Source organism: Scyliorhinus canicula, chromosome 25 (assembly GCF_902713615.1).
Source record: "Scyliorhinus canicula chromosome 25, sScyCan1.1, whole genome shotgun sequence".
Taxonomy (NCBI): domain Eukaryota; kingdom Metazoa; phylum Chordata; class Chondrichthyes; order Carcharhiniformes; family Scyliorhinidae; genus Scyliorhinus; species Scyliorhinus canicula.
The window spans coordinates 14,723,393-14,751,335 of NC_052170.1; the positions used below are offsets into that span (position 1 = coordinate 14,723,393).

General features: G+C 48.4%; 1 protein-coding gene across 3 annotated transcripts in view; it reads left to right on the forward strand.

Annotated features, from left to right (window-relative positions):
* Window positions 1-126: 126 nt before the first annotated feature.
* LOC119957227 (adhesion G protein-coupled receptor E1-like) overlaps window positions 127-27,943 on the forward strand; it is a 79,133-nt gene continuing 51,316 nt past the window's right edge. For 2 of the 3 annotated variants that reach the window (XM_038785062.1, XM_038785063.1), the window contains exons 1-5: window positions 127-238; window positions 19,337-19,432; window positions 20,693-20,827; window positions 25,824-25,940; window positions 26,984-27,072. In XM_038785062.1, coding sequence (XP_038640990.1) covers window positions 208-238; window positions 19,337-19,432; window positions 20,693-20,827; window positions 25,824-25,940; window positions 26,984-27,072 — 468 coding nt within the window. In that variant the 5' untranslated portion in view covers window positions 127-207. The remainder of the gene's footprint in view (window positions 239-19,336; window positions 19,433-20,692; window positions 20,828-25,823; window positions 25,941-26,983; window positions 27,073-27,943) is intronic. The other variant, XM_038785065.1, reaches the window with a different exon arrangement.

Here is a 27,943-nt window from a genome sequence, read left to right on the forward strand (position 1 = left end):
CAAGGCCCCGGTTGAAGTGACCACACCTAAACAACAACAGTTTGACATTGGGTCATGCTGGATGTGCTCAGAACTCACAGGAAAACGTTTCACTTCCTGTTCCTGCTGATTAAATCGATGTGAATTAAAAATGATGCAGAGCGAGGTTAACCTGCCTCGCCACGCTGGGAGACCAAGAGAACTCGAAGGAATCTGCTTCTGGCCATCATGAGAATCATCAGCTACTTTGCATTTCTGGGTAAAATGCATTTATTGAGTATTTTCCCCCCCGCCCCCTTCTCCCTCCTCCCATCCCCCATTCTCACTCCCCCCCCCCACCTCTTGTCCCCCACTTCTCCTTTCTCCGCGTCCTCTTTGACAGCGCGCCACCCCCCCCCCTCCCCCAGCGACAGCAGGCCATGCACCGTGATAATCACCGGGGGCCAATGCCATTGAGGGGTTCAGACTCGCCATCACGGCCGCCTGAAGCTTCAATGTGCGTGCGCCAAATAGCGCGCGGGGGGGACTGCGCTCGGGGACAACGTTCGATGGTATAAATGGTTCCTGGAGCAAGTGCCTGAGTTTGCGTGGCCACTTTGTTTGACGCTGCAGTGCCTGCAGGGTGCCTGCCCATGGCTGCGTTCCCGTCCGACCGCGCAAGCTCCAGCTTGCTAAAGGACAGCAGGAGTCGAATGGCGGAGTGGGCCAGGGTGGAGGGGGATGGGGGGGGGGGGGGTTTACAGGATGAAGTGGACTGTCATGCTTGTCCGCAGCAAGCTCAGATTATGCTGAATTACCCAATTTCACAAACTCAGGGAGACAAGATAATTCTGCAAGTAATTACATTTCTCAATGGTTAAAATGTCAAAAGTTTAATATAGTGTAGAGGGAACTTTACTCTGTATCTAACCCCGTGCTGTACCTGTCCTGGGAGTGTTTGATGGGGACAGTGTAGAGGGAGCTTTACTCTGTATCTAACCCCGTGCTGTACCTGTCCTGGGAGTGTTTGATGAGGACAGTGTATAGGGAGCTTTACTCTGTATCTAACCCCGTGCTGTACCTGTCCTGGGAGTGTTTGATGGGGACAGTGTAGAGGGAGCTTTACTCTGTATCTAACCCCGTGCTGTACCTGTCCTGGGAGTGTTTGATAGGGACAATGTAGAGGGAGCTTTACTCTGTAAGAGTGAGAGAGTGAGAGAGAGTGAGTGTGTGTGTGAGAGAGTGAGTGTGTGTGAGAGAGAGAGTGGGGGTGTGAGAGAGTGAGTGTGTGTGTGTGAGAGAGAGTGGAGTGTGTGTGTGAGAGAGTGAGTGTGAGTGTGAGAGAGTGAGTGTGTGTGTGAGAGAGTGAGTGTGTGTGAGAGAGAGTGGAGTGTGTGTGTGTGAGAGAGTGAGTGTGTGTGTGAGAGAGAGAGTGTGTGTGAGAGAGTGAGTGTGTGTGTGAGAGAGTGAGTGTGTGTGAGAGAGAGTGGAGTGTGTGTGTGAGAGTGTGAGTGTGTGTGTGAGAGAGTGAGTGTGCGTGTGAGAGAGTGAGTGTGTGTGTGAGGGAGTGAGTGTGTGTGAGAGAGTGAGTGTGTGTGTGAGAGAGTGTGTGTCTGTGAGAGAGTGAGTGTGTGTGTGAGGGAGTGAGTGTGTGTGTGAGGGAGTGAGTGTGTGTGTGTGTGTGAGAGAGTGAGTGTGTGTGTGAGAGAGTGAGTGTGTGTGTGAGAGAGTGAGTGTGTCTGTGAGGGAGTGAGTGTGTGTGTGTGTGAGAGAGAGAGTGGGGGTGTGTGTGAGAGAGTGTGTGTGTGAGGGAGTGAGTGTGTGTGTGAATGTGTGTGTGTGTGTGTGTGAAAGTGTGTGTGAGAGTTTGTGTGAATGTGTGTGTGAAAGTGTGTGCGAATGTGTGTGTGTACGTGAAAGTGAGTGTGAGAGTGTGTGTGTGTGAAAGTGTTTGTGAGAGTGTGTGTGAATGTGTGTGAGAGTGTGTGTGTAAGAGTGCGTGTGTGTGTGTGCGAGAGTGTGTGAGAGTGTGTGCGAGTGTGTGTGAATGTGTGTGTGAAAGTGTGTGTGTGTGAATGTGTGTATGCCAACGTGTGTGAGAGTGTGTGCGTGTGAGAGTGTGTGTGAAAGTGTGTGAGAGCGTGAGTGAGTGTGTGTGTGAGAATGTGTGTGTGAGAGTGTGTGTGTGAAAGTGCATGTGAGAGTGTGTGCGAATGTGTGTGAGTGTGTGTGCGTGAGAGTGTGTGCGAGAGTGTGTGTGAATGTGTGTGTGAGTGTGTGTGTGAGAGTGTGTGTGAATGTGTGTGAGAGAGTTTGTGTGTGAGAGTGTATGAGAGTGTGTGTGCGAGAGTGTGTGTGAATGTGTGTGTGTGTGAAAGTGTGTGTGAGAGTGTGTCTGTGAAAGTGTGTGTGAATGTGTGTGTGTGTGTGAAAGTGTGTGTGAGAGAGTGTTTGTGAGAGTGTGTGTGAATGTGTGTGTGAGTGTGTGTGTGAGTGTGTGTGAATGTGTGTGAGAGAGTTTGTGTGTGAGAGTGTGCGAGAGTGTGTGTGAATGTGTGTGTGTGTGAGAGTGTGAAAGTGTTTGTGAGAGTGTGTGTGAATGTGTGTGTGAGTGTGTCTGTGAGTGTGTGTGAATGTGTGTGAGAGAGTTTGTGTGCGAGAGTGTGTGTGAATGTGTGTGTGTGTGTGTGAGTGTGAAAGTGTTTGTGAGAGTGTGTGTGAATGTGTGAGAGAGTCTGTGTGTGTGAATGTGTGTGTGAGAGTGAGTGTGAGAGTGTGTGTGAAAGTGTTTGTGAGAGTGTGTGTGAATGTGTGTGAGAGAGTTTGTGTGTGAGAGTGTGTGAGAGTGTGTGTGCGAGAGTGTGTGTGAATGTGTGTGTGTGTGAAAGTGTGTGTGAGAGTGTGTCTGTGAAAGTGTGTGTGAATGTGAAAGTGTGTGTGTGAGAGAGTGTTTGTAAGAGTGTGTGTGAATGTGTGTGAGAGAGTTTGTGTGTGAGAGTGTGCGAGAGTGTGTGTGAATGTGTGTGTGTGTGTGTGAGAGTGTGAAAGTGTTTGTGAGAGTGTGTGTGAATGTGTGTGAGAGAGTCTGTGTGTGTGAGTGTGTGTGAGTGATGTGTGTGTGAGTGATGCGTATGTGAGTGAGTGAGTGTGTGAGTGAGTGATGTGTGTGACTGAGTGTGTGTGAGTGTGTGTGTGAGGTGAGTGCATGTGTGAGTGAGTGTGTTTGAGTGAGTAATGTGTGAATGACTGTGTGTGAGTCTGTGAGGTGTGTGAGTGAGAGTGTGTCAGTCAGCGTGTGTGTGTGACTGAGTGTGTGTGAGTGAGTGAGTGTGTGTGAATGAGTGTGTGTGAGTGAGTGTGTGTGACTGAGTGTGTGTGAGTGAGTGTGTGTGAGTGAGTGTGTGACTGAGTAAGTGTGAGTGTGTGTGTGTGAGTTCGTGAGTGAGTGACGTGTGTGTGAGTGACAGTGTGTGAGTGTGTGTGTGACTTAATGTGTGTGAGTGTGTGTGTGTGACTGAGTGAGTGTGAGTGTGTGAGGGTGTGTGTGTATGAGTGTGTTTGAGTGAGAATGTGTCAATCAGTGTGTGTGTGACTGAGTGTGTGTGAGTGAGAGTGTGAGTGTGTTTGAGTGAGTGATGTGTGAATGACTGAGTGTGTGTGAGTGTGTGTGTGATTGAGTGAGTGTGTGTGAGTGTGTGTGAGTGAGTGACGTGTGAGTGAGTGAGTGTGTGAGTGAGTGATGTGTGTGAGTGAGTGTGTGAGTGAGTGTGTGAATGAGTGAGTGTGTGTGAGTGAGTGTGTGTGTGATGTGTGTGAGTGTGTGAATGAGTGAGTGTGTGTGTGATTGAGTGAGTGTGTGAGTGAGTGATGTGTGAGTGAATGTGTGAGTGTGTGATGTGTGTGAGTGAGTGTGTGTGTGAGTGTGTGAGGGAGTGAGTGAGTGTGTGAGTGAGTGATGTGTGATTGAGTGTGTGTGTGAGAGAGTGAGTGTGTGTGTGTATGAGAGTGAGTGTGTGAGTGAGTGAGTGTGTGTGTGAGTGAGTGTGAGAGAGTGAGTGTGTGTGTGAGGGAGTGAGTGTGTGTGTGAGGGAGTGAGTGTGTGTGTGTGTGAGAGTGTGTGTGTGTGTGAGGGAGTGAGTGTGTGTGTGAGGGAGTGAGTGTGTGTGTGAGGGAGTGAGTGTGTGTGTGAGAGTGAGTGTGTGTGTCTGTGTGTGAGGGAGTGAGTGTGTGTGTGTGTGAGAGAATGAGTGTGTGTGTGAGAGAGTGAGTGTGTGTCTGTGAGGGAGGGAGTGTGTGTGAGAGAGTGAGTGTGTGTGAGAGAGAGAGTGGGGGTGTGAGAGAGTGAGTGTGTGTGTGAGAGAGTGTGTGTGTGTGAGAGAGAGTGGAGTGTGTGTGTGAGAGAGTGAGTGTGAGTGTGAGAGAGTGAGTGTGTGTGAGAGAGAGTGAGTGTGTGTGAGAGAGAGTGGAGTGTGTGTGTGTGAGAGAGTGAGAGTGTGTGTGAGAGAGTGAGTGTGTGTGTGAGAGAGTGAGTGTGTGTGAGAGAGTGGAGTGTGTGTGTGTGAGAGAGTGTGTGTGAGAGAGTGAGTGTGTGTGTGAGAGAGTGAGTGTGTGTGTGAGGGAGTGAGTGTGTGTGTGATAGAGTGTGTGTCTGTGAGAGAGTGAGTGTGTCTGTGAGGGAGTGAGTGTGTGTGTGTGTGAGAGAGAGAGTGGGAGTGTGTGTGAGAGAGTGTGTGTGTGAGTGATGTGTGTGACTGAGTGTGTGTGAGTGTGTGTGTGAGGTGAGTGCATGTGTGAGTGAGTGTGTTTGAGTGAGTAATGTGTGAATGACTGTGTGTGAGTCTGTGAGGTGTGTGAGTGAGAGTGTGTCAGTCAGCGTGTGTGTGTGACTGAGTGTGTGTGAGTGAGTGAGTGTGTGTGAATGAGTGTGTGTGAGTGAGTGTGTGTGACTGAGTGTGTGTGAGTGAGTGTGTGTGAGTGAGTGTGTGACTGAGTAAGTGTGAGTGTGTGTGTGTGAGTTCGTGAGTGAGTACGTGTGTGTGAGTGACAGTGTGTGAGTGTGTGTGTGACTTAATGTGTGTGAGTGTGTGTGTGTGACTGAGTGAGTGTGAGTGTGTGAGGGTGTGTGTGTATGAGTGTGTTTGAGTGAGAATGTGTCAATCAGTGTGTGTGTGTGACTGAGTGTGTGTGAGTGAGAGTGTGAGTGTGTTTGAGTGAGTGATGTGTGAATGACTGAGTGTGTGTGAGTGTGTGTGTGATTGAGTGAGTGTGTGTGAGTGTGTGTGAGTGAGTGACGTGTGAGTGAGTGAGTGTGTGAGTGAGTGATGTGTGTGAGTGAGTGTGTGAGTGAGTGTGTGAATGAGTGAGTGTGTGTGAGTGAGTGTGTGTGTGATGTGTGTGAGTGTGTGAATGAGTGAGTGTGTGTGTGATTGAGTGAGTGTGTGAGTGAGTGATGTGTGAGTGAATGTGTGAGTGTGTGATGTGTGTGAGTGAGTGTGTGTGGTGAGTGTGTGAGGGAGTGAGTGAGTGTGTGAGTGAGTGATGTGTGATTGAGTGTGTGTGTGAGAGAGTGAGTGTGTGTGTGTGTATGAGAGTGAGTGTGTGAGTGAGTGAGTGTGTGTGTGAGTGAGTGTGAGAGAGTGAGTGTGTGTGTGAGGGAGTGAGTGTGTGTGTGAGGGAGTGAGTGTGTGTGTGTGTGAGAGTGTGTGTGTGTGTGAGGGAGTGAGTGTGTGTGTGAGGGAGTGAGTGTGTGTGTGAGGGAGTGAGTGTGTGTGTGAGAGTGAGTGTGTGTGTCTGTGTGTGAGGGAGTGAGTGTGTGTGTGTGTGAGAGAATGAGTGTGTGTGTGAGAGAGTGAGTGTGTGTCTGTGAGGGAGGGAGTGTGTGTGAGAGAGTGAGTGTGTGTGAGAGAGAGAGTGGGGGTGTGAGAGAGTGAGTGTGTGTGTGAGAGAGTGTGTGTGTGTGAGAGAGAGTGGAGTGTGTGTGTGAGAGAGTGAGTGTGAGTGTGAGAGAGTGAGTGTGTGTGAGAGAGAGTGAGTGTGTGTGAGAGAGAGTGGAGTGTGTGTGTGTGAGAGAGTGAGAGTGTGTGTGAGAGAGTGAGTGTGTGTGTGAGAGAGTGAGTGTGTGTGAGAGAGTGGAGTGTGTGTGTGTGAGAGAGTGTGTGTGAGAGAGTGAGTGTGTGTGTGAGAGAGTGAGTGTGTGTGTGAGGGAGTGAGTGTGTGTGTGAGAGAGTGTGTGTCTGTGAGAGAGTGAGTGTGTCTGTGAGGGAGTGAGTGTGTGTGTGTGTGAGAGAGAGAGTGGGAGTGTGTGTGAGAGAGTGTGTGTGTGAGTGATGTGTGTGACTGAGTGTGTGTGAGTGTGTGTGTGAGGTGAGTGCATGTGTGAGTGAGTGTGTTTGAGTGAGTAATGTGTGAATGACTGTGTGTGAGTCTGTGAGGTGTGTGAGTGAGAGTGTGTCAGTCAGCGTGTGTGTGTGACTGAGTGTGTGTGAGTGAGTGAGTGTGTGTGAATGAGTGTGTGTGAGTGAGTGTGTGTGACTGAGTGTGTGTGAGTGAGTGTGTGTGAGTGAGTGTGTGACTGAGTAAGTGTGAGTGTGTGTGTGTGAGTTCGTGAGTGAGTGACGTGTGTGTGAGTGACAGTGTGTGAGTGTGTGTGTGACTTAATGTGTGTGAGTGTGTGTGTGTGACTGAGTGAGTGTGAGTGTGTGAGGGTGTGTGTGTATGAGTGTGTTTGAGTGAGAATGTGTCAATCAGTGTGTGTGTGTGACTGAGTGTGTGTGAGTGAGAGTGTGAGTGTGTTTGAGTGAGTGATGTGTGAATGACTGAGTGTGTGTGAGTGTGTGTGTGATTGAGTGAGTGTGTGTGAGTGTGTGTGAGTGAGTGACGTGTGAGTGAGTGAGTGTGTGAGTGAGTGATGTGTGTGAGTGAGTGTGTGAGTGAGTGTGTGAATGAGTGAGTGTGTGTGAGTGAGTGTGTGTGTGATGTGTGTGAGTGTGTGAATGAGTGAGTGTGTGTGTGATTGAGTGAGTGTGTGAGTGAGTGATGTGTGAGTGAATGTGTGAGTGTGTGATGTGTGTGAGTGAGTGTGTGTGTGAGTGTGTGAGGGAGTGAGTGAGTGTGTGAGTGAGTGATGTGTGATTGAGTGTGTGTGTGAGAGAGTGAGTGTGTGTGTGTATGAGAGTGAGTGTGTGAGTGAGTGAGTGTGTGTGTGAGTGAGTGTGAGAGAGTGAGTGTGTGTGTGAGGGAGTGAGTGTGTGTGTGAGGGAGTGAGTGTGTGTGTGTGTGAGAGTGTGTGTGTGTGTGAGGGAGTGAGTGTGTGTGTGAGGGAGTGAGTGTGTGTGTGAGGGAGTGAGTGTGTGTGTGAGAGTGAGTGTGTGTGTCTGTGTGTGAGGGAGTGAGTGTGTGTGTGTGTGAGAGAATGAGTGTGTGTGTGAGAGAGTGAGTGTGTGTCTGTGAGGGAGGGAGTGTGTGTGAGAGAGTGAGTGTGTGTGAGAGAGAGAGTGGGGGTGTGAGAGAGTGAGTGTGTGTGTGAGAGAGTGTGTGTGTGTGAGAGAGAGTGGAGTGTGTGTGTGAGAGAGTGAGTGTGAGTGTGAGAGAGTGAGTGTGTGTGAGAGAGAGTGAGTGTGTGTGAGAGAGAGTGGAGTGTGTGTGTGTGAGAGAGTGAGAGTGTGTGTGAGAGAGTGAGTGTGTGTGTGAGAGAGTGAGTGTGTGTGAGAGAGTGGAGTGTGTGTGTGTGAGAGAGTGTGTGTGAGAGAGTGAGTGTGTGTGTGAGAGAGTGAGTGTGTGTGTGAGGGAGTGAGTGTGTGTGTGAGAGAGTGTGTGTCTGTGAGAGAGTGAGTGTGTCTGTGAGGGAGTGAGTGTGTGTGTGTGTGAGAGAGAGAGTGGGAGTGTGTGTGAGAGAGTGTGTGTGTGAGGGAGTGAGTGTGAGTGTGAATGTGTGTGTGTGAGAGTTTGTGTGAATGTGTGTGTGAAAGTGTGTGTGAATGTGTGTGTGAAAGTGTGTGTGAATGTGTGTGTGTACGTGAAAGTGAGTGTGAGAGTGTGTGTGTGAAAGTGTTTGTGAGAGTGTGTGTGAATGTGTGTGAGAGTGTGTGTGTAAGAGTGCGTGTGTGTGTGCGAGAGTGTGTGAGAGTGTGTGTGCGAGTGTGTGTGACTGTGTGTGTGAAAGTGTGTGTGTGTGTGACTGTGTGTATGCCAATGTGTGTGAGAGTGTGTGCGTGTGAGAGTGTGTGTGAAAGTATGTGAGAGCGTGAGTGAGTGTGTGTGTGTGAATGTGTGTGTGAGAGTGTGTGTGTGAAAGTGCATGTGTGAGTGTGTACGAATGTGTGTGAGTGTGTGTGCGTGAGAGTGTGTGCGAGAGTGTGTGTGAATGTGTGTGTGAGTGTGTGTGTGAGAGTGTGTGAGAGTGTGTGTGAATGTGTGTGTGAGAGTGTGTGTGAGAGTGTGTGTGAAAGTGTTTGTGAGAGTGTGTGTGAATGTGTGTGAGAGAGTTTGTGTGTGAGAGTGTGTGAGAGTGTGTGCGAGAGGGTGTGTGAATGTGTGTGTGTGTGAAAGTGTGTGTGAGAGTGTGTCTGTGAAAGTGTGTGTGAATGTGTGTGTGTGAAAGTGTGTGTGAGAGAGTGTTTGTGAGAGTGTGTGTGAATGTGTGTGTGAGTGTGTGTGTGAGTGTGTGTGAATGTGTGTGAGAGTGTGAAAGTGTTTGTGAGAGTGTGTGTGAATGTGTGTGAGAGAGTCTGTGTGTGAGAGTGTGTGAATGTGTGTGCGAGTGTGTGTGAATGTGTGTGTGTGTGTGAAAGTGTGTGTGAGAGTGTGTGTGTGCAAGAGTGTGTGTGAATGTGTGTGTGTGAAAGTGCATGTGTGTGTGAAAGTGTGTGTGAGAGTGTGTGTGAAAGTGTTTCTGAGAGTGTGTGTGTGAAAGTGTTTGTGAGAGTGTGTGTGTGAAAGTGTGTGTGAGAGTGTGTGTGTGAGAGTGTGCGAGAGTATGTGTGAATGTGTGTGTGAGAGTGTGAAAGTGTGTGTGAATGTGTGTGAGAGAGTCTGTGTGTGAGAGTGTGTGAATGTGTGTGCGAGTGTGTGTGAATGTGTGTGTGTGTGAAAGTGTGTGTGAGAGTGTGTGTGTGAAAGTGTGTGCGAGAGTGTGTGTGAATGTGTGTGTGTGAAAGTGCATGTGTGTGTGAAAGTGTGTGTGAGAGTGTGTGTGAAAGTGTTTCTGAGAGTGTGTGTGTGAAAGTGTTTGTGAGAGTGTGTGTGTGAAAGTGTGTGTGAGAGTGTGTGTGAAAGTGTTTGTGAGAGTGTGTGTGAGAGTGTGTGTGCGAGAGTGTGTGTGAATGTGTGTGTGAGTGTGTGTGCGAGAGTGTGTGAATGTGTGTGAGAGAGTTTGTGTGTGAGAGTGTGCAAGAGTGTGTGTGAATGTGTGTGCGTGTGTGAAAGTGTTTGTGAGAGTGTGTGTGTGAGTGTGTGTGTGAGTGTGTGTGAATGTGTGTGAGAGAGTTTGTATGTGAGAGTGTGTGTGAATGTGTGTGTGCGAGAGTGTGTGTGAATGTGTGTGAGAGAGTTTGTGTGTGAGCGTGTGAGAGTATGTGCGAATGTGTGTGTGTGTGTGTGAAAGTGTTTGTGAGAGTGTGTGTGAATGTGTGTGAGAGAGTTTGTGTGTGAGAGTGTGCGAGAGTGTGTGAAAGTGTTTGTGAGAGTGTGTGTGAAAGTGTTTGTGAGAGTGTGTGAAAGTGTTTGTGAGAGTCTGTGTGTTAGTGTGTGTGCGAGAGTGTGTGTGAATGTGTGTGAGTGTGTGTGTGAGAGTGTGTATGAGAGTGTGCGAGAGTGTGTGTGAAAGTGTTTGTGAGAGTGTGTGTGAAAGTGTGTGTGAGAGTGTGTGTGCAAGAGTGTGTGAATGTGTGTGTGTGTGTGTGAATGTGTGTGAGAGAGTTTGTGTGTGAGAGTGTGTGTGTGTGAATGTGTGTGAGAGAGTTTGTGTGTGAGAGAGTTTGTGTGTGAGAGTATGTGTGCGAGAGTGTGTGTGAATGTGTGTGTGTGAAAGTGTGTGTGAGAGTGTTTGTGTGTGAGAGTGTGTGTGTGTGTGAATGTGTGTGAGAGTTTGTGTGTGAGAGAGTTTGTGTGTGAGAGTATGTGTGCGAGAGTGTGTGTAAATGTGTGTGTGTGTGTGTGAAAGTGTGTGTGAATGTGTGTGTGTGAAAGTGTTTGTGAGAGTGTGTGTGTGAAAGTGTTTGTGAGAGTGTGTGTGTGCAGTGGCGGACTGGGTCTAAAAATATTGGTTGCCAGGAGACAAAGGGGGCCCACCCACAACTACAATGCTATCATTTAATTTTCATAACGAATAAATAAAATTTTCAAAAAATACATATGGAAAAAAGGTACAATTAAAATTTTTGTGGAAAAAATGTGTATTTCTTAATAATTACAGTGTACATGTACTGTACACATTACTGGCAGTAGATACCAAATGTAAATACAGAATGTTATAATTGAATTTTTTATTTTATTTTTTTATTTTAAGTAATTGGTTGATATTTTTAAATAGTTTACTGCACAATTTACACATTAACAGATCGTTCAAAAGCACAATAGAGTATTGCATGCAGTCCACTATATTAAGAGCCATCGTTTGTGTTCGCTAGATGATTGTGCGAATCTGCCAATAATTGCTTCTGCATCCAATTCATCTAACAATTCCTTTTCAATGGATAGCAACATGTATGATACCAAATTCTCCTCAGACAGTGAATTTCTTAACCTTGTCTTTATGATCTTTAGCTTTGAAAATGTCCTCTCACATTGGACTTGAGTAACTGATAGTGTGCAGATGACTTTATAAAGTTCATAAAGGTTATCATATGTCTTGTCATGAAGTCTGTTGGATGCCAGAATTTTTAGTACACACGATGGGCAAGTGCTGCAAATTTTATAATTGTTGCAACTGGAAACCATATTCTCACCATCATTAAGCAATAGCTTTAATACATCAAAGTTTGAAGCAAAAGAAAACAATTCCAATATTACTTGATCTTTGCTGATTTGTGGAAACAGCTTAATAATATCTTCCAATGCTTCATCTCCAAGGCCCTTCTCTGCAATAGTTTTAAACTGTGCTGGGTCCAATCAGGACAAATCTTTATACAACTGTTTGTGTTGTACAAAGCGTGATTCTAGTGACTGGACAATGCAATCCATTATTAGGTTAAACACATTTACTCGAAAATCAGCTAGAGAATCTGAGGAATTTCTTTCATCATCAATAAGCTCATCTGCCATTCTTTTCTTCTTCCTCTGCCTCTTAACTGGCAATGCTGTTTCCAACGCATCAATTTCCAATGTTTGATATTCATCTGTGAAATCCTGTCATTACATTTATTTACAAATTCCAAAGCCTTGCTGTGAATGTTATCAAATGTTCTTGTCTGTTCCTTCAACTTTGTTGTAGCTGAATCTACCAAACTCCATGCAGTAAACATATCTAAACTACTTGTCTGTAGATAACTTGATAACGGGGTTGTAGTTTCAAATATATAGAAGTAAATGCTGTCAATATGGTTTCAAACTTTAGAAGACTTTGAAGTAAAACATTTGCTTCATGTTTTGTTTTTGCATCAAACTTTTCTGAATCTTGTATCATTGATAAGCATGTCAATAGATTTACGAAAGTACTGGCAGCAGCATCATCAAAACGTCCAAATATAGTTGTTGCTGCATTGGATTTTCCTGACCATCTATCTCACCAATTAACTTTAATCATACCTCTAACCATACAGCCATTCTCTTGTGTGATGCTTTCACAAAAAGTTGCTATATTCTGGAGCAAATTGAAAAAAGAAACTGCAGGCACACAACATTTTGTTGTTTCAGTTATCACCAAATTCAAGACATGGGCATAGCACCATATATGAACATGTTGATCAGCCACATCAGCAATTTTACTTTGTAAACCATTATACTGGCCATGGTAGCTTGCAGCACCATCTGTGCTATCAGATAAACATTTTTGGGGGTCAATTTAAGATGCTGTAATGTTTCAATCAATAGATCAAAAAGTCCCTGTCCTGTACCATCATTACTTGGCACAACTGAAAGTAGTCGCTCACAGATAATACCTTTAAGCATATACCGAATAATAATGCTAAACTGATCGATGGATGAATTATCTTGTGTTGAATCAACCTGAATAGAATAATATTTTGCTTGAGAAACTTCATGACTAACTCTTTCTTATATCATATTCTTCATAATTTTGATTAACATGTTTATAGTTGTTTTACTCAGGTATGTAACAAGTCCACCACGGCCTTTACTTTGAGCCTTTCCTTGTTGCTCTAATCGTTTGATTCTTTGTTTAGACTTGTTTTGCACTGCAGAAACGTGAGCTGCCATAATGGGGTCATATTTTGCCATCAATTGCACTGTAGCTAAAAAATTGTCATTATCTAGAGTGTAGGCCGATTCATTTCTGTGACCTCGAAAAGGAAGTGCTTGCTTGCCTAACATCTTTATGATGTCTATAATCCTCATGACAATACTTCTCTGCTTCAATACTTCTTCTTTCCTTTTAATTAGTGACGCTGCAAAAAAATCTATCTAAGGTGCCATCATTAACCACACTGATATATTGCTGAGCATTTCTGACATGTGTTGTTGTCGATTCATGTAACGTCAAGCTCTGGCTAATACGCCTGTAGTTACTAAAGCCACGTACAAAGGGTTATGGATTACAAGTGTTGGGAAACTCAAAGGCTAAGCAGTATGAACAATATAAGCATCTATTTTCTTTGTTATATGTTAGCCATTTTCTTGGGACTGAGTCATTCATAATTTTCCTCTCATACAAACGAGCATCAAATGGCAGATCATCAAGTGGCTGAAGTGGATGTTCAGCAAAAAACTGTTTAGCTTTGCTCGTGATGGATATTGGAAGATTCCAGTAATTGATCTTTCATTTTCTTGCGTAGGTTCATTTACAGGATGTGCTTCAGAAACCAAGTCATTTATGCTTGAAGGAATATCTGATTCCCTGTCACTAGTTGAAGCTATGTGTTCAGATGTTGCAACTACAGGCAGTACAGATACCGGAACAAGGAAGCCAGAAGAAATATTGGGCCTGGGTTGATTAGTAATGGATGCACTTGTATTTGTCTCTACATTCAAAGTAGCTCTTCTCTGTTCTTGTAACTCACATGTCATTGCATCATCACCATGAGCATTGTTTCTTGCTTCTTGATTATTTGTTGCAGAACTGGATATTGATGTGGATTGTGCTTGTGGTATTATAAACTCTGTAATAGGCCTGCGTCGCTTGGCTGATTCCTTCCTTTCTGCTTCTTTTTATTCTTTGCGTTTTAGTGACCCAGATTTATGCTTTTTCTTTTCCATGCTGGTAGGGGTAATATTCCTGAAATAAAAACTTAATTAAAAATAGCCCACATTGGGAAAAAAGAATATTGATGATTGCAAGAATAACTTGAAGGAACGCCAGATAAACCCCTACTTGATAAAAAATATAAAATAACTTACTTACACTTCAACAGGCTATATTCATTAGTCAATACTACTGTGGCCTATGCAGCTTCAGAAGAGGAGACAATCCACTGTCCAGTGTTCACACCAGCAAGCAACTGAGACAACTGTTGAAACTTAGAAGTTTGGTCCGACTATAGTAAGACATTAAGAATGGTCCCACGACCAAAGTTAACATGTCCAGTTTGATACCAGTGTAGTGTTACAAGTCGCAACCCTTTGAGTTTACCGATCATGGCTTATCAGTTCAATATCTTTGACCTCATGATTCACGGTCAAAGGTACCGCTTCTCCTTTTCGGTGACCTCACGACCCTATGTACTGCTTGATATCCTTTCAAGTTGCCGACCATCTCAAATCACGAACTGTAACTTTATCTTTAAATTCACACACTCTAGCTGAAAACGTGGATTTCCAACTATGTCCGACACGGGTGAATCAGCCTTCCCCCCCCCCCCCCTCCCCCCCCCCCCCCCCCCCCACTCCTTTTCACATCCGTTTAACGCTGCTTCGTTTCTTCATACACTGAGTGATTATTTGTTTGTTTCTTTATTGCATTTTTATTTGGTATTGCTCTTTTTAAAAACAATTATATTTTATTAAGTTAGAATACAAATCTCAGGAAAGAAGTTGGAGATTTATTTATCTAATTAATTATAATTTTTAAGGGCCCTTCAGAGATTCACGGGCCCCTTCTTGGCTCTCCGGGCCCCGGACCGATGTACCGGCTGAACCAAGACTACTGCTTGATATCCTTTGAAGTCATGAATTGTAACTTTATCTTTAAATTCACACACTCTGGCTGAAAACATGGAATTTCCTTAATTATGCCCGACCCGGGCCCCCCTATTCCACATCCTTCCACTACCTCCCCTGCTTCGTTCCTTTTCATGCACTGCTTATTTGTGTCCTGTTCTCTTTTTTTTCTTATTCCTTTTTATTACTAAAACAGTTGTCTGTGTTTGTTTCTTTATTGCATTTTTATTTGATATAGGGGGCCCACTTCATCAGAGGCCCACTTGCCATCGGGCAAGCTGACACCCTGGCCAGTCCGCCACTGTGTGTGTGAGAGTGTGTGTGTGTGTGCGAGAGTGTGTGAGAGAGTGTGTTTGAATGTGTGTGTGAAAGTGTGTGTGTGTATGCCAATGTGTGTGAGAGTGTGTGAGTGTGTGTGTGTGTGAATGTGTGTGCGAGAGTTTGTGTGTGAGAGTGTGTGTGAGAGTGTGAGTGTGAGTGTGAGAGAGTGTGCGTGTAAGAGTGTGTGAATGTGACTAAGTGATTGTGTCTGAGGAATTGTGCATGAGAAAGTGATTGAGTGTTTGCGTGAGTGTGTCTGAGAGAGTGCATAGGAGAGTGTGAGTGTCAATGAATATGTGTGTGAGCGGAGGTGTGTGAGGGAGTGAGTGAGTCTGAGAGTGTGTGAGAGTGAGCGTCTGTGAGAGAGTGAGAGAATGTGCCTGAGTGAATGTGTACGAGGGAGTCAATGAGTGTGTCTGAGGAAGTGTGTAGTGAGTAAGTTTGTGAGTAGAGTGAATGTGTTTGAGTGACAATGCGTGAGTGAATGTGTGTGTGCATGAAAAAGTGAATATGTGTGTGAGGGAGTGAGTGAGTGAGTCTGAGAGTGCGTGTGAGAGAGTGAGTGTGCATAAGGGAGTGAATGAGTATGTCTGAGGAAGTGTCTTTGTGTGCGTGAAGGAGTGAATATGTGTGTGAGGGAGTGGGTGTGTGTGTGAGGGAGGTAGTAAGTGTGCGAGGGAGTGAGTGAGTGTGTCCAACAGAATGTGTGCGAGTGAGTGAACGTGTCAATTATTTGCTCTCTTTTGGGGTGGCACGGTGGTTAGCACTGCTGCCTCACAACGCCAGGGACCCGGGTTCAATTCTAACCTGGGGTGACTGTGCGGAGTCTGCACGTTCTCCCCCGTGTCTGCGTGGGTTTCCTCCGAGTGCTCCGGTTTCCTCGCACAGTCCAAAGATGTGCAGGTTAGGGGGATTGCCCTACAAGTGACTCCAGACCCAGAGCAATGTGTTGGATTCTTAAACGCCCTCTGAAATGACCCAGCAAGACACTCAGTTCTATTCAACCGCTACGAAAACACAAAAGAGGAATGAAACGGGACTGAGAACCCGGCATCCAACCAGACACCAGAAACGACACCGGCAAACCCAGCCCTGCCGACCCTGCAAAGTTCTGACGAACATCGGGGGCTTGTGCCAAAGTTGGGAGAGCTGTCTCTCAGGCTAGTCAAACAACATAGTCATACTCACAGAATCATACCTTACAGACAATGTCCCAGACAGCACTATCACCATTCCTGGGTATGTCCTGTCTCACCAGCAGGACAGACCCAGCAGAGGTGGCGGGACAGTGGGATACAGTCAGGAGAGAGTTACCCTGGGAGTCCTCAACATTGACTCTGGGCCCCATGAAGTCTCATGGCTTCAGGTTAAACATGGGCAGACCTCCGGCCGAAACCCGCACTGCGCAGACGTCTGAGAACCGCACTGCGCATTGTGCAACGGAGCACGGAGCATCAGGGCGCCAACATCATGCCGTGTTCGAACTGTGGCACCGCCCATTTAAAGAAACACTGCCCTGCGAGAGGCAGACGCTGTTTAAACTGCAGGAAGCCAGGCCACTATGCAGCCCTGTGCAGATCTGCCCCACCAGTCAGGAGCCGGTGCTCCCAATTCCGACGACGGCGCATCTGGAGTGGGCAACAACGCCTCCAGGATTCCGATCCTGGCAGTGTAGCGGATCCAGATGATGAGTAACGCCCACCGTGTGGGCATTATTGCAAAGTGTGAATATGCCACACCAGACACATCGCAAGTCCAATCCATCCTAGCCGTGGGTTCCGAGGACGAATGGCGAGCAGTGATGAAGGTCAATCACTGCCCAATCCAGTTCAAGCTGGGCACAGATGCCTTTGCCCGTGTTTCTGCAGCCATGAATGGTCTCTGTTTGCCCAATCGTATCAGTTCAAACACGTCACTTCCAGCCCACACTACACGCAGTCCAACGGGAAGGTTGAGAAAGGGGTGCACAGAGTAAAGCAGCTCATCTGCAAGGCCGCGGATTCAGCGTCTGACATTCATCTTGCACTGATTGCGTACAGGGCGACCACACTGTCCACTGGCATGTCGCCGGCCCAACTCCTGATGAACAGGGACCTGCGAACGACACTTCCAGCCATACACGTGCCCGGCCTGGATCACCTCCCGGTGCTGCAGAAGGTGCAGCAACTCCGAGACTGGCAAAAACAGGGCTATGATGCCCATGCCACCGATTTGCCCGTGTTATCCCCGTCAGACAACTGTTCGGGTCAAGATCCCTGATGGTGGCTGGTCAGCTCCAGCTGTCGTTGTTCGACAGGCTGCCCCCCGCTTGTATGTTGTGCGTCTGGCTGATGGTTCTGTTGTGCGACGAAGCAGACGGGCACTGTGCAAAGCTGCCTGCCCGCAACCACATCCTTCTCCGTTTCCTTCTGTGGCTTTGCCACCTCCTGATACCTCGACTCACGAGGCCACCAGTCCGGCTTCAATCCCGCCCATCAAGGTGCCGTCTTCCCCACCACCACCTCTCCGGCGGTCGACCAGGATCAGACACAAGCTACAGAGTCTGGGCTTATGAACATTTATTCTGTTTGCTATGTTCTGTGTTCTCGCATTAGACAGCTTCACATGTACATATGTTCACGCCCACTGCATGTATATATGTTAATATTGACCTATTCTTGTAAATATGCTCACATATGTCATCCAAACATAAAGAAAAGGGGAGATGTCATGATATGTGGACACACACATAATGATATACAGACAGGCAGCTAATGGACACAGAGGACAGGACATGACCAATAAGCAAGCAGGTCACTCAGGGGTGGGATCTGACTATAAAAGGCACGAGGCGCTCACACTCTGCCTCTTAGGGGCTGGTTTAGCTCACTCAGCTAAATCGCTGGCTTTTAAAGCAGACCAAGCAGGCCGGCAGCACGGTTCGATTCCCGTACCAGCCTCCCCGGACAGGCACCGGAATGTGGCGGCTAGGGGCTTTTCACAGTAACTTCATTGAAGCCTACTCGTGACAATAAGCGATTTTCATTTTTTTTCATTTCTTTCCACTGATCAACATCTAGAGAGTCAGTCAAGGGTGTTGTTACAATCTCACACCTCCACCACGTGGCTAAGAGCTAGTCTGGTTCAGTCAGACAGAGTAACCACACTTAAGTTAGCAGAGAGTCAAACTCACAGAGGACTGTGCTAACTGTGCTAATGGTTCAATAAACCTGATTGAACTAACTTCAAGGTCTGGAGTATCTTTCTGATCTAAACTGCATCCAGTTGCAGCCAGTGTTAGACCAGTGTACCTAACACAATAGTTAGGTGGATTGGACATGATAAATGTCCCTTTCGTGTCCAAAGATGTGCAGGTTAGGTGGGGTGATGGGGACAGTGTGCAGGCAGGGTGCTCTTTCAGAGGGTCGGTGCAGTCTCGATGGGCCTAATGGCCTCCTTCTGCACTGTAGGAATTCCATGATTCCAAAAGAAGTAATTACCGTTACAAAAATTGTATTCCTTTCTCAGAGTTACAAAGCCAATACGCAGAGTGGACTGTTCAAGCCCTTAATCCATCTCCCTGTTCTCTCCAAATACTAATTCAAGTTCAAATTCAATCCAATTCAGGGTCCCCAGAAGAGAGACATACAAAGTTTCCAAGTTAACAAGAGGAGGCATCACCTCTGATCTCGGGCTTGATCCTCCGTGTGTTCTTCACCAAGTGGCCGAGAATATCTCGGCTCTGATTGGACACGGAGGGAGCCCGCGGCTCTCACGGTCGATGTCGTGAGCAATCAGCTCGCTCCTCACTCCACTCGCCCTCGCTTTACGTGGGGGGTCACTTCAGTCAGATCGGTAGGAAAAAAAACTACACGGGCGGAAATCAGCGGAATGTGGCGACCCAGAGGATGGGCAACGGTCAACACAATGACTGGTGGGGGCCGCATCCGTAATCCAGGTGGGTTGCATGCCGACCCCGCCCCCCCCAACATCGTCCGCAGCTGGTTTACTTTGTCACGAAGGCTATGGACACACAGATAATTGCCGCCAGAATTTTCCAAAGCCACGGTTGCCCTGGCGATTAAACCAGTTTAACTCTAAGAAAAGAGGGGGTAAGATTTTCCCACCTCGCGCCGGGTCAGAGAATTGCCCGGGGGGAGGGGGGCGCATATCACGCGATGCTGCTCCGACGCCGGTCCGCCGATTCTCCAGTGACCAGAGAGAATCGGTACCAATTGCGCGGCGAGGTCACCACAGCGCCGGTCGGGGGCCCCCCGGTGATTCTCCGCGCTCAATGGGCCGAGTGCCCGCCGAGTCCCCCGGGCGTCGCTCGCGTGTCCTCCGACTCAGCGGGTCCTCGGCCTTCATGCTGCGGGGACTGTCCTGGTCTGGGGGAGGGGGGATCCGACTCCAGGGGAGGGGGGGGGGGGGCCCTCCACGGTGGCTAGGCCCGCGATCGGGGCCTACCGGTCGGCAGACGGGCTAATTCCGTGGGGGGGCCTATGTTCCTCCACGCCGGGCCCCTGTAGGACCCCTGTAGGGCCCCTGCGGAGAAGGCAGCCCACGCGCACGCACGGACCCGCGCCGCCCACGCCGCCGCCCGTATCAGCAACTGAAGCTGCGCGAAGTCCGGCGTTTACGACGGCATCAACATACTGCCGCCGGACCGGAGAATCCCGCCCAGGGTTTCAGTTCGATCCCCCAATCCCTGACCTGCACGTGGAGAAAGACGGACGAAGCATTGGGGCTGGACAGGAGGAGGGGAAAATGGCGTCCACGTGTCTGATTGTTGACTTTTTGTTGCTCCTAGTGTTCCACTGCTGCTACTGCGTTTCGGGCCCTGCTTCCCGCAAGAATCAGGACTGTGCCCTAGGTTTCAAGCATCATCCAGTTTATTTATGTGTGGGTAAGTTTAAGTTGAAGAAACTGCGGCAGGTTTAAGGGCAACAGGCAAGGTTTCCCCCCTGCGGCCAACGTGGAATATGCAGCCTGCCTTCTTGGGCACTGTGGCACTCACTAGACGAGCACTGGGTAATATGCCCCTCCCAACCCTCCCCACCCCATGCCCGCCCATCACCACCCCCACCCAGCAGTGGTGGCCTGGTTCCGAAAGCTATTTTTTAACATACATGTAAAAACAAAAATTGGCTTTATTGCAAGGGGGATAGAGCATAAACATAGGGTAGCACAGCTGCTTTGTGCAGTTGGGGTCCCCTCGTTTAAGGAGGGAAATACTTGAATTTGAAGGCATTTCAGAGAACGTTCCTGGGTTTAATTCCTGGGAGGAAGGGATTGTCTAACCTTTAAGGGAAGTTGGTGCCGACACTCATTAGAGTTTCACATAGAATCCCTACAGTGCAGAAGGAAGCCACCCGGCCTATCTAATTGGCACTGACCCAAGGGCAACATGGTGGCGCAGTGGTTAGCACTGCTGTCTCGCGCCGCGAGGATCCAGATTCGATCCCGGCCCCGGGTCACTGTCCACGTGCAGTTTGCACGTTCTCCCCATGTCTGTATGGGTCTCGCCCCCTCAACCCAAAGATGTGCAGGGTCGGTGGATTGGCCGTGCTAAATTGCCCCTTCATTGGAAAAAAAATGAATTGTGTACTGCAAATTTATTTTTGAAAATAGGCTACATTGACCCTCTGAAAGAGCTCCCTACCCGGGCCCACCCACCCACCCCATAACCCCACCTAAACTGCACATCCCTGGACACTGAGGGGCAATTGATCATGGGCAATCCACCCAACCTGCACATCTTTGGACTGTGGGAGGAAACCGGAGCACCCGGAGGAAACCCACGCAGACACGGGGGAGAACGTGCAGACTCCTCACAGACAGGCACCCGAGGCTGGAATCGAACCCGGGTCCCTGGCGCTGTGAGGCAGCAGTGCTAACCGCTGTGTATATTCAGGACTGAGTTAGGCAGACAAAGAGGGTCAAATCTTATGGTGAGGGTTGGAGGGAATGGGGGGGAGGGGGGGTGTGGGGGGAGGAGCAGGTGGACAAGTGGAGTTGAGGCCATAAACAGATCAGCAATGATCCGCTTGAGTGTCGGGGCAGGCTCGAGGGGCCGAATGGTCTAATCCTGCCCTTTTTGCATCTTAAGATCTTGACGGAGCAAAGCGGTAAATCCAATTGTGAAAGATTTTCAATGTTTGCACAGATATCAACGAGTGTGATTCCTCACCCTGTGGTCAATCCATGGTATGTAAGAATTCTGTTGGGACCTATGCGTGTTTATGCCAAGAAGGATTTATCGCTACTCCAGGGGGCGCCGGCAAGAACACAATTTGTCAAGGTATGAGTTTTGTTATGCCCCCCCCCTCCCCCGCCAAGTGCGTGATCTATTCCAGCCCCGCCCATCCCAGAGTCACAACATAAGTGAAGTAACCAATAATTCTGATAAAAATACCCAAAGCCTTGGGCCCGTGGCTGGCCAATAATCACAATCACCGGGTTTGTAGATTTAAATGCAATTATTGTTTATTTATAACAAGAACTACGTGGAAAAAGACAGTAAATGCAATTGGTGAACTATCACCTATCGCCCAGCTCCCACTTAAACTGCCCCATCGTCTTCCCACACACACACGACAGAAAAACACAGAGAGGGGGGAAAGGGGGGAAATAAATAGTAAGGATGAAAGTCAAAAGATAAGATCCTTGCTTCAAATGTTAGTTCTTTGGCACACTTTATTCACAGCAAGCTTGCCGATTAAAATCTCTGGTTTGCAGGTCTTCTTTGTAGAGTCATTCATTTATTCGGGTTCCCTGTCGTTCAGAAAGTGCAGTACTCACAGGCAGCAGGCTTTCTGGAGCGACACCTTATTTCTCATCAAACTGGGCCACATTCAGGCCTCTATCTTTCTGGAGGGGGTGTTGGTCGGTTCTGGATTCTGCCTGTACACAGATTCATCCAGGCCCTCGGCCAGTCCAGAAACACAACCTTTCTGAAGGAAGACAGAGAGGAGAGGATTGCATGTCCTCCCCTGGGGCTGCCGAGACCAAATTCGAAACCAAACTCAAGCCTTGGGAGGCTGGGAAACATTTGAGTGGGATCAAATCCCACCCCCACCCATTACTGGGCAGAGCGCAGTCTTTTGGGCCAATTCATTGGCCATCAGCCAAATCAATCAAATTGAGTCCCAGCCCATCTCGGTTGTTGGCGCTGGTCAGTCCGCAGCTCCAGTTTGAACCGGCACAGACTAGAACAGTGATCTGTCCTTCTGCTGAAATCGGCAACTTGAATTAAAGGCACAGGCCACTTGTCTTAAAGGCACATGTCCATTAATCGTCCACGAATCAGAAATGTAACGGCAAAAAATAAAAGCAAGGGAATAAAGAGGGAATAAACAGGAATGACAGGGAGAGCTCCTCATTGTGCTGATCGATATTTATCCATGAATCAACATTAATAACAAAAACCATTGGGCTGAACTTTCTGGCCCTGTCTTGCCGCTGGGAACTTCCAGTCCACCGAATGTGACTGCACGCGGCGGGTTGCCGGGCGGTGGGACGGGTATCCAGGCAAAATACCGGAGACATCGGAGGGACCGGATGATCTCACCGGCAGCCAATGGCGAGCCGCCACTGCCACCAGAACACAGGCCACGGGGGTGGGCACGACCCCCCTCCCCCACGACCTCCCATGGCGACTGCATTGTTTCCCCAGTCACATGGTCCATTTTTGCCCCGCGGCACGGTAATAATTTCGGAGTGTCATCATTCAAATGTTTTCAAACCCTGAATCGGCCCAGGAGAATGACCACGAGGACATTTATTTACCCCCCCCCCGCACCCTGCCGACTCTATCACTAACCGGCTATGGTGCAATCTGCAGGTGTGACACATAAAGCAAAAGAGTTTTGCCATCGAGCGGAGAGGTTATAATTGTCAGTAAATATAGGGGGCTGGTTCTCCGTCACGCCACACCACATTTCTGTTTCAGCACCCCGGCAGGATGCTCCGTTAGGCCGGCCGGTCAATGGAATTTCCCATTGTGGGGCAGTCCCACGCCGTCGGGAAACTCCCGGGCTGCCGGCAGAACGGAGCCTCCCGCCGGCGGAGAACCCAGCCCCTGATCTCTTTTTTTTATTAATGATCTTTATTGTCACAAGTTGGCTGACATTAACACTGCAATGAAGTTACTGTGAGAAGCCCCTAGTCGCCACATTCCGCCGCCTGTTCGGGTACACAGAGGGATAATTCAGAATGTCTAATTCACCTAACAGCACGTCTTTCGAGACTTGTGGGGGGGGGGGGGGAAACCGGAGCACCCGGAGGAAACCCACGCAGACACGATGGAGAATGTGCAGACTCCGCACAGGCAGTGACCCAAGCCGGGAATCGAACCCGGGACCCTGGCGCTGTGAAGCAACAGTGCTACCCACTGTGCTACCGCGCTGCCCCTTCAAATAAGTATCAACGGTCCGGTTGGTTGGTTGTGTCCAAAATACAACTTTATTGGCTAATCATTCACCTGGATTCACTCACATGAAAACTAAATCAAAAACATTGATCAAAATAATACATAAACTGGTCAGAACATAGTGAGAAGAGTTAAGCAAAAGCGTAAGGAAAACAAAAGAAAATTAGAAAATCAATAAATGGTTCAGAATTTCCATCAAGGCATAAATTCAGAACAAAACCTTAATCATAGAACTTACAGTGCAGAAGGAGGCCATTCGGCCCATCAAGTCTGCACCGGCTCCTGGAAAGAGCACCCTACCCAAGGTCAACACCTCCACCCTATCCCCATAACCCAGTAACCCCACCCAACACTAAGGGCAATTTTGGACACTAAGGGAAATTTAGCATGGCCAATCCACTTAACCTGCACATCTTTGGACTGTGGGAGGAAACCAGAGCACCCGGAGGAAACCCACGCAGACATGGGGACGGTGACCCAAGCCGGAATCGAACCTGGGACCCTGGAGCTGTGAAGCAATTGTGCTATCCACAATGCTACTGTGCTGCCCCACGGCATAAGTCTTATGCTTAAAGAAATTCTTATCAATGGTCTAATCCCTCATTTATTCTCATTGGTTTCTAATTCCCCCGCTGAGATTCCCTGATTTATGCAAATAACTGTCAGTCACATAGAAAATGATTTGTTAATCAAACATTGGTCATTACTTAAGATTTGCTAATGTCCGTCAAATTAATTTTGAGTCTACGTGCGCCAGCCCACGTGAGCCAATCTCACAAAGATAAGGGCCGGGATTCTCCGATCCTGCGGCCAAGTTCTGATGTCGGCGTCAAAAGTGGTGTGAGCGACTCCGGCGTCAAAGGGCCTCCAGGCCCAGGCATTCAGCCCTTCCTAGGGGGCTAGTACGGCGCAGAAATGGTGTTCACTGCTCCGGTGCTCGAAAGCCACTGTGCCAGGGCTGGCGTGGGTCCGCGCATGCGCGTAGGTTGCTGTCTCCGCGCCGGCCCCTGGGCAATATGGCAGGGGCCCGGCGTGGAGGAACATAGGCCCCCCACGGAATTATCCCGCCCGCCGATCGGTAGGCCCCGATCGAGGCCCTGGCCACCGTGGAGCCCCCCCCCCCCCTTCCCTGGAGTTGGATCCCCCCACCCTCCACCAGGACGGGCCCCCGCAGCCAGAACTCCGAGGTCCCACCGGTTAGGGCCATACATAACCCACGCCGGCCAAACTCGGCCGAACTCGGCAGGCACCCGGCCCGTTGAGGAGCGGAGAATCGCCGGTGGGGTGGGGGGAGGGGGGGGGCCTTGACCAGCGTGGCGGCGACCCCACGGGCGCGGTTTCCCGGTGTCGGATCGGCGTATTGTCCGATCGGCGGGGGATCGGAGAATTCCGGCGAAGGTGCTTGCATTAACCTTGCTGTTGTTAAATATTTGTTACATTTTCATTACTAAATGTACTGAAGATCAATGGTCTATTTATAACATGAAACCTTTATGCAAAATTTCATGAGACAAACGTGGCAATATATTATTCATTACCTGAAACAATGACTATCTTTCCACATTCATGGCCTTGAGAATAATAGGATTCTGTGACTATGCACTCAATCATTTTTTAAAGGCACTACAGAATTCAATGAATCAATAAAACAGTAATCTATCAGTGAGGGTTGAACAGGCTTTGCCTCTTTTCTCGATAGAGGAGATGGCTGGAGGGTGACCTGATGGCTCCAGAAAGGTGTTTCCAGGCAAAAAATAAAAGGGATGTTCCCACTTTCGAGTGAGTCAAAATTTAGAGGTTACAGATATCTAAATGGTCACTAATAAATCCAGTGACGGGTTCAGGAGAGAGCTCTTTAGAATCAGCGAATTTGCAGTGCCAGAAAGAGACCAATCGGCCCATCGAGTCTGCACCGGCCCTTGGAAAGAGCACCCGATTAAGCCCAATCCTCCACCCTATCCCCCTAACCCAGCAACCCCACCCAACCTTTTGGACACAAAGGGGCAATTTAGCGTGGCCAATCCACCTAACCTGCACATCTTTGGGCTGTGGGAGGAAACCGGAGGAAACTCATGAGGAGAAAGTGAAAAGTCCCCAGAGACAGTCACCCAAGGCCGGAATTGAACCGGAGCTGTGAGGCAGCAGTGCTAACCACAGTGCCACCGTGCCGCCCACTCCAGTGAGTGGTTGAAACGTGAACCACATAGAGTAGTTGATAATAGATGCATGCTCTAGAACAGGGGTGGGCAAACTACGGCCCGCAGGCCGCATGCGGCCCGCCAAAGGTCTTTATGCGGCCCACCAAGTCATTAAAAAAAAAAAAAAATTTTTTTTAAGGTTAATGGGGGGGGCTGTTGGGTTACTTACTGGTATAGGGTGGATACGTTGACTTGAGTAGGGTGATCATTGCTCGGCACAACATCGAGGGCCGAAGGGCCTGTTCTGTGCTGTACTGTTCTATGTTCTATATGAGGTGCCCAGAATCATAACCGGGTGAAGTAATTATTTTACTTAATATACTATGCGGCCCTTTAAAATTGTGAATTTCTGAATGTAGCCCTTGCACGGAAAAGTTTGCCCACCCCTGCTCTAGAAGCTGGATGAGTACATGAGAGAGAGAAAGGGATAAAAAGATATGTTAATGGGTGAGACAGGATACGAGAAGGCTGGTATGAAGCATAATACCATCATCAACCTATTGGGCCGAATGGCCTGGTTCTTTGTTGTAAAATCTATTTAATTTGGATTATAAGCAGCAAGAGATCCAGGCAGTTAACCCGTGTGGGAGAGCAATTGGCATCTCCCCTTCAGTCCAGCTCTGTAAGTGTAGTGGTTGATGTGATTGTTGTTCCTCCCTCCATTGCAGACGTGGATGAGTGTAAGAAGGAAGCTCTCTGTGGCAAGAATACAACCTGTCAGAATTCTATTGGGAGTTACAGCTGTATCTATGACGCAGGATTTCGCCCAAAGCCAGTCACCCCAGGTAAAATTAATACTGAGAGAGCAGCGCATAAAGGATCTTTGGGGCTGGGGGGGGGGGGGGGGAGGGGGGGAGAGCACTGCACTCGTAGGGATTGAAATTAGTTTGAGTCCATTATTATGCCCGGACACCTGCTGGAGGAGAAGCTCCCGGTCTGACCATAGAGGCCTGAGGCCTAGGAAACTGGGCCTAAGGCCTCAACCTCGAGGCCTGTCGCGTCTCCGCCAGCAGCTCGTTAATTTCAGCCAACTGCCGTTGACCTCGAGGCCAGTACTGGGAAGAGGAGAGGGGTTGTGTCGGAAACATATTAAAATTAAAATAGTCAACTATCCTGCAGGCACGAGGGACCCCCTCTTTGACAGACCTGTTGGATGATTAAAAATTGACCCTCGGAAGTATAATTTTATTTACTTGTCCAAGGGAGGTGGGCATCGATGGACGGGCCAGCATTTATTTCCCATCCCTGGGCTGTGGATCTGGAGTCACGTGTAGGCCAGACCAGGTCAGGATGGCAGATTTCCTTCTCTGAAGGAAATTAGTGACAATTTCGGCAATGGTTTTGTGGTCGTCAGACTATTCCAGATATTTATTAAATTTAAATTCCACCATCTGCCCTGGATGGGATTTGAACCCGCAACCCCGGAGCGTTACCCTGGGATTATTTTAGTGAAAGTGCCACTACGCCACTGCCTCTCCTGAACCAATCTCTACCCATTTTGTTGGTATGGTTTGTGTCCATTTTATGCCTCAAAATCAGGCTCCGCTCGCACCATCCCACCCCGTGATGCCAACTCCTCACCGGAGGCTCGCGCCCCAGGAGTCAGAAGGTCATGGTGCCAAGCACCATACTATCGGACTGGAGCGTAAGCTACGTTGGCGCCCCAAATGGAGGGCGCTGTTGGAGGAGCACCCTTTAGGTAAGATGTTAATCCGAGGTCCTGTCTGCCCTGGGGTGGTCAGGCTGGCATTAAGAATCTGTGGCAGGAACATGGCAGATTTGCAGATGGGCAGTGATGGAGACAATGATCTATTTCTTATTCCCGCAGAGTCACCTCTTAACTGTCCTAACCCTGAGAAACGGAAGAATTCTACTCTTGTGCCGTGTGATCCGAAACGTTTCAAAAACCTGGAACAGGTATGAGTCCCATTTTGCCCTCTTTCCAACATGCAGCTGGCCTTGCTTGCCAGCCCCCAGAGCAACGTCTACATGGGAGCCCCTCCTTGTAGTCCTTTAGATCTCTGAACTTCAGGAGAATTACTAGCTAACTCGCTCAATAGGGTTAATCTAATTGAAGTCAAAGCATGAGACACGCATTTGAAACAGTTACAGGAACATCATTATGATGACCATAAGAGCAGAATTAGGCCACTCGGCCCATCGAGTCTGCTCCGCCATTCAATCATGACTGATATGTTTCTCATCCCCCATTCTCCTGCCTTCTCCCCATAACCCCTGATCCCCTTATTCATCGCAAACCTATCTATCTCTGTCTTAAAGACACTCAGTGATTTGGCCTCCACAGCCTCCTGCGGCAAAGAGTTCGACAGAGTCACCACCCTCTGGCTGAAGAATGTGCAAACTCCACACGGACAGTGACCCGTGGCTGGGATCGAACCCGGGTCCTTGGCGCTGTGAGGCAGCAGTGCTGATCACTGTGCCACCGTGGTCATACGATCACGAGAAGCCCTGTGGTGGTCAATTCTTTTCCTGGTGTTTAGCCCGGTTTCCTCTTGCTCTGAGATCTCCCTACGCCAGTTAAAGGGGTTGGCTTCCTTCGAATGCGGCACAGGTCCCCATTGTGCTCAATCTTTTATTCTCCTTTCCAAGGAATGGGATCAGAATATTATATTGGTAAACCATACTGTCCTGTGAAACTTCGTTCAAAAGCACAAAGGTACCCAATTATATTCCCTTAGGGGAAGGCAGGTGGGAGAAGTGTCAGTGGGGGAGCATTCCGGTGATGGTGATCATAACTCAGTAAGATTTAATGTAGTTATGGACAAGG